Source organism: Pundamilia nyererei, unplaced genomic scaffold (genome assembly GCF_000239375.1).
Source record: "Pundamilia nyererei isolate P.nyererei 1_Seehausen unplaced genomic scaffold, PunNye1.0 scaffold00045, whole genome shotgun sequence".
In the NCBI taxonomy this organism is placed as follows: Eukaryota; Metazoa; Chordata; class Actinopteri; order Cichliformes; family Cichlidae; genus Pundamilia; species Pundamilia nyererei.
In genome coordinates, this window is record NW_005187446.1 from 1,860,639 (window position 1) to 1,866,372 (window position 5,734).

Genomic DNA, 5,734 nt, shown 5'->3' on the forward strand with positions numbered 1-5,734 from the left:
AAACAGATTTTACTGTTTACATGAGCTAAAAAAAACATTTTACTAAACAAAAAACACACAAACTCAAAACAGAACACTTACCCCCTTCTGCGTTGTTGAGTACTTAAAAGTCAAATGTTTCTGCGCTTTTGTTGTCCTTCCGCATACAGTTTGTCAGAAGCGACCAGTAGACAAAGCTGAAACCTGACACCTCGTCACCTGTTCAACCTGTCCTGTAGTTTTCCTACACCAGAGAAAAAACAATGAAATGTTTCGAAACAAGTGAGTGGAAAAGTTACGGTATTTTATTTTTGTTTTGTACAAGTAACATTTTGTCAAGAAACATGAGTTTAAAAGTAAAAGGTTTCCCAAATATCTTCAAATAATATATACATTTTATATAAATATACCTAAACGTTTATATTTACTTATATATTTAACTATACACACGCATTAAATACCGTCGTTCAAAAAACCCCAACACTTTTCCTAAAATAAAAGTATCTGCAGCGGGCGGTCATCCGGAAGTGACGTCAGAGTCTCGGTAGAAAAAACCCCCGATAATTGTTATTGTTAGCTTGTTAGCTAGCCGACGAACTGGTGAAATGGAGATATGACGGAGTTATAACGTCTTATTACATGTGCAAGACTAAGTTATTACAAACATAAAGTGGTATGTAACAGTTTCTGCAGATGATATTCGTAACTCGGGGATTTTAACAATGTGAGAGTGAAATCATTAAACTTGAGGGTGCAGAAAGAAATGGATTGTAATTTTATATTGTAGCTAATTTTTTTGCTAATATTACAGGACGCTAACATAGGGCTCTCTTCTGAGCGTCGTAGCAGGGCGCTACAAACTTATGTTTGAGTAATACAATCAGTTTCACTGTTTTAATTTCTAATTGCATGGGAGAGAGCTGTGTGATAAAATTAGCTATGCTTTGTAGGCTCACTGCGTATGCATAAAGCACAACACCCCCACGTTGTGAAAGGTTTCCGGTGAGCTGTAGCTGTTTAGATAAATGTGAGCACATCATCGCTAACAAAGTCACTGAAGACACCTTTTAAACTGTGCACCAAGCAAAGGTTTGTCTGTGGTGTGAGATGGAGGACGGAAACAGGAATGATGCTGCGTCCACATCCAAGAGCCACGCAGGCTCACTCCACCTGCAGAGTAAGATTTCGAAGTGGTCCCAGCACATATGGCCGTCCTGTCTTTGGGTCAAGCATGATAATTAATTTGTTTAAGTTGTCTCTTCTCAGCGCCAAAAAATGAGGACGCCTATGAAATTTCCATCCCCTATGAGGAGGGCAACTTTGAGCAGCAGGGATTTTTTAACCAGAGTGATCAAAATTTTGATGGTGAACATCCGCATCAATACTTTAAATCTACTCTACAATAACTTAATTCCATACACACAATCTGTTGATGTGCATTATTAGTTATTGGCCAGACTAACTATCCATCGATACTCTTCAGAGTCACCGTCATCTGCTGGACCATCTCCAGTCAACAATTCCTACATGGTGATCACCAACCTGCGGACCCAGCTGCAGATCTCTCTGGAGAAAAACTCTTGGCTTCAGAAAAGAATTGAGGACTTGGAAGAGGAGAGGGACTTTCTCCGTTGCCAGCTGGACCGCTTCATCTTTTCCACAAAGAGCCATGGACAGGAGCAGAGTCAGAGCCAATACAGTAATGGTGAGGACAGGGGGCAGGTGTGAGTTAATAACACATCCAACAGTTTTACCTGTGGTTAATCCATGTAGGGGACTGGCAGCTATCCTATCTGTCACTGGGGGAGAAGATGGGTTCATTAATGTTAGTTGGTCAACGAGAAACTGATTTTTTAGCAAGTCTATTAGAATCAAAAATAATTTTTTATCTCTTGTTATTTTTTTCTCTTAAGGATATGAATCAAGACGATTTAACTGGAGGGCAAGAAGAGAGGAAGATCGTCCTGCTGGTAAAAATTTGAAAAGTCATAATTAGACATAACCAAACAGCCTGTTAATGTTATACTTTATTTCATATATTTGGGCTTAGCTTGCAGATTCTCAGGTTTCCTTCTTTTTGTAGAACAACAGAAGACCGACTCTCAGCATTTCCCCTCACGTCACTTTATGCAGCGAAGGCCTGGTCCTCCAACTATGGTGACTTCGAAAAACCACGTGTCCAGTCCATTGACCAATCAGCTTGCATCTATGAATGCTCTCTTCAACTCCACACAATCCCAAGCCATTCTGCAAGGCCATAGCCATAGTACTTCCAGTACAGCCAGTGGCAGCAGTGGCAACAGTAGCAGTGCTGCAAGGTCATCCATGAATGAAATGAGTGGGCATAGCAACGTAGGTCCAGGTAATATACATGACACGGCATAAAGCTTTGAATCACCGTAATTAACTGAATGCAATCAGTGCTTTATACATGTTGTCTTTTAACTATTGGGTTTAGTTAAATAGAACATTTTTGTCTCGTCAGATTCCCTTTCACTATTGGGAGAATCAGATGAGTATCTTGAGCAGGATAGCTACATTGAGGAGGAGGAAATGATATCAGGGGAAGATGTGATGTCAGACGCCATTAACAGCAACAGACAGTTAAAAAGAAGGCGGGTCTTCAGACCTCCAAGAGAGCGACAAAGAGGTGAGGAAGGGAAAATCTCAACATTGCAGTGTCCTTAATACTGACTGTATATAAAAGCTGGACATGGCTTTTGGGTGTTGTTGACTGATTAACAAAACATAAAGACAGAGCAGAGCAGGAGCAAACTAACTGAAACCAAGAGGTGATTAAAACAACAAAACACACAACATGAAGTGCAACAAATCACAAAACTGATAGCAAATCACAAAAGCCTTGGGTCCAAGACCGAGGGACTACGATACTGGGTGTCTTAAACCTGTGTTCTTTCTAATGACCAGCAGGCTGCAACTCCTGGTTGAAAAAATTTAACCCATAAAAAAGAATACACTTGATTCCTGATGAGCTGATAGTTTCAATCGTTAGTTTCTAATCTTGTTTAATACAGCATTAGGTTAATTCTGTAAAATGTGGTCCCATTTAAAATACAATAGATGATAAAATGTAGTTATGATTTAGTGTGTGGATGCCTTTTGACGTACAAGTCGCTACCTGTGGTGTGAGTGTGCACTGCCCTCTCTTTCTCAGTCAGATTTGTGACATCTGGCCACAAAAATGTCAAGTTAATGGTTAAAAATAGTATTTCACAAACCGCTGTGTTACATCCTGGCTGTTTAATCTGTCTTTTACATACTATGGTCATGAGTTACCACAATGCTCATGAGATTGTAGCTGACTCACCTGTGTGTTTTTCTTCTTCAGTAAAAGATGCTGCTGGAGTGCTTTTCCGTTACAAGAAGATCCTACTTACATACCAGCGACTAAAAAATATGTCCAAAGCCTTCCAAATTCATGGCGTTGACCGCAACACAGTGGCGTCTACCACGCCCATTGCTGAGCTGCTGCTAGTCGCCCCAGAGAAGGTGGCAGAGGTGGGGGAGTTCGATCCATCCAAGGAGAAGCTGCTGGATTATGCCCGGCGCTGCTACACTGCCCTGGATGAAGAGACACTTAACAGAGTCCAAGCCCTGAAGAAGAATAACCTGCTTCTGCCCATCTCCTACAGGTTCAGACACTAAGGAAAGAAAGAGAGAATAATGGGAGATCTCTCTAAACAACAACTGTGGTTTGAGTAGTAAAAGGAAAGGCAGTTAGGTTCTGCTGGCTAGCTCACTCCCAAGAAACAATATTAAGATCATTTTATTGTTATTATTTATTATTATTTTGCTATCTCAGCAATCTGGTTGTGGCCATGTAACCTGGGACAAACCCTTCACGTGTTACTTTTACAAACATCCTACACGTTTGTTGTTTGTCCTTCGACAAATCTTCACTGCAGTGGGTATTGAGGATGTGGGGTGCCTGCTGCAGACAGAAAGAAAAAAAACACGCTTCTGTTGTTGAGGCCAGGAGGGTATGTCTGTGTGATCCAGATTTGGTGAAAAACAATGTGTCTTTACCAGGATTATAGAGGAGACTGCTTTTTCCAGTACTTAAATGAGCGTCTTTAGCTTACCTCATTTAGGGCTCAGCCTTTATTGTGAAGAGCTGCACTGTTGTTTCCTTTTCTGTTTACAAAATCTGAATCAGCTAGAGGTTACGGGTTCAGTGTTTTACTGTCAAGATCATTTCGCAGCATGAATGAACACTTGGTAGATTTCAGAGGCAGGTGGAGTTTCAGGCAATGCATTCCTTCTAAACCAGCCAACTATGGCATAAAGCTTTGGTGGATCTGACCTTGGAACAAATTAGAATATCTAAACCGCTTAGGTATGGTAAACATCAATAATAGGGTCATAAATGACCACTCTGTCATGTTAGTCATTAAAATATCTTGGTTGCTTAAGGGTTAGTAATAATAGTAATATGACTTCCAGCTGCTCTTGTGTCTGCATTACTCTGTTGTTTCACTGAGGAGTGCACCAATCCGTTTTTGTACATGACCTGCACTAAATTACAGTAGATGTCATTTCTTATGCTTCTGATACCGAGGCTTCTGTAATGCATTGTGACACTAACACATTTTTGTAAAATACGGTTTTGGAGCCTTTAAAATGATTATTACTATACTGGTTTTCTGTAACATTGTGTAACTTTTGGTTCCTTGTGAAAAATTGTGAAACATTTTTACAGTGTCACTTACAACTTTAGCAAGAGCAGCTTTCTCATGATGACAAAAGATGTTTTATTCCTTCTCAATGCTTTCTCGATGCCGCTGCAAGTGCATGTTAAAGAGATCTTCAGTGAGCTGTAGTTTATAGGGATCTTTTACATTTCAAAGTGGCACACACATTGACTATAATGTACAGTAATGTATAGTGTGTGTTCCAGTGAAGTGAGACAGTAAGTTCTGTTAGAATAAAACAGACTAAGTTACAGTGGAATACTGTGACCTCATATCTCAATAACCTGTTTTCCAAACAGTGATAAGTACTCCAATTTGTGGAACTCAAGCCATTTTAGTGTTTGGTTGTGGAGCTAAAGAGCAGACAGTGAATCTGCTGCAAAGCCTTTTAAAGGTCAACCAGTGTGCAGTGTTTAAATAATGTAACGTATTATTCACCTAATGTATAGTAAGACTCAGAATTCATTACAGCATAGATTTCATACAAAAATGTAGATTTATTTGTCTGTAAAATTGCACAGCTCCACTGTTTATGACTCATGAACTCTACTGTTAAAACATAATACTAATTAAAAGATTTCATTTCTGACAAGTAGTGCGAACTTCTAATTGTATTTCTACTTTAATGGAATTGTTGCATTGCTGGTGCTGAGTAAGATGTGAGGAGACGTCAGGTTACAATAAATAGGTGATAAAATGTCTTAGTAAGTTATTGTGGTACCACCAGATACCAGACCAGCTTCTATGTCTCAGAGATTCGACTGAAGGGATGGAGGATAATTTTTCCAAAGATATTTTCTCATTTTTACTGCTTTGATACTGTCCAACATGTCAGTCCAAAAAGTTCCAAATTGATGTTTAAATGGGTGAAAACGGGTGAGTGTGATTGTCAAAGCTCACAGTGCTGTGAAAAAGTGTTTCCCTCTTCTTCGGTTCTTAGTTTTTTGCACATTTGTCAGACTTGCGTGTTTTAGATCATTAAAAATGTTTTAATACTAGCCAAAGACAACCCAAGTAAATACAATATTTCATTTATTAAGGGG

The 5,734-nt window shown here is 39.4% G+C and overlaps 1 protein-coding gene across 3 annotated transcripts; it reads left to right on the plus strand.

The window, feature by feature from the left end:
- Nucleotides 1–526: 526 nt before the first annotated feature.
- ccdc106a (coiled-coil domain containing 106a) lies at nucleotides 527–5,283 on the plus strand. Of its 3 annotated transcripts, none has more exons than XM_005731980.1 (8): nucleotides 527–652; nucleotides 1,064–1,156; nucleotides 1,246–1,344; nucleotides 1,463–1,684; nucleotides 1,893–1,949; nucleotides 2,063–2,341; nucleotides 2,465–2,629; nucleotides 3,329–5,283. In XM_005731980.1, the coding sequence occupies exons 2-8, from the start codon at nucleotides 1,087–1,089 to the stop codon at nucleotides 3,643–3,645; spliced, it is 1,209 nt and encodes a 402-aa protein (XP_005732037.1). In that variant the 5' UTR covers nucleotides 527–652; nucleotides 1,064–1,086; the 3' UTR covers nucleotides 3,646–5,283. The 3 variants fall into 3 exon arrangements, with proteins under 3 accessions (XP_005732037.1, XP_005732038.1, XP_013766028.1); XM_005731981.1 differs by having other exon boundaries at nucleotides 1,069–1,156; XM_013910574.1 differs by lacking the exon at nucleotides 527–652 and having other exon boundaries at nucleotides 665–1,156.
- The last annotated feature ends 451 nt before the right edge of the window (nucleotides 5,284–5,734 follow it).

Bases quoted from the DNA above. Each gene is read 5' to 3' on its own strand.
- ccdc106a (XM_005731980.1), top strand. From the start codon at position 1,087: ATGGAGGACGGAAACAGGAATGATGCTGCGTCCACATCCAAGAGCCAC. The intron at 1,345-1,462 runs GTGAACATCCGC...GATACTCTTCAG, and splicing joins GAGTGATCAAAATTTTGATG to AGTCACCGTCATCTGCTGGA. The intron at 2,630-3,328 runs GTGAGGAAGGGA...TTTCTTCTTCAG, and splicing joins TCCAAGAGAGCGACAAAGAG to TAAAAGATGCTGCTGGAGTG.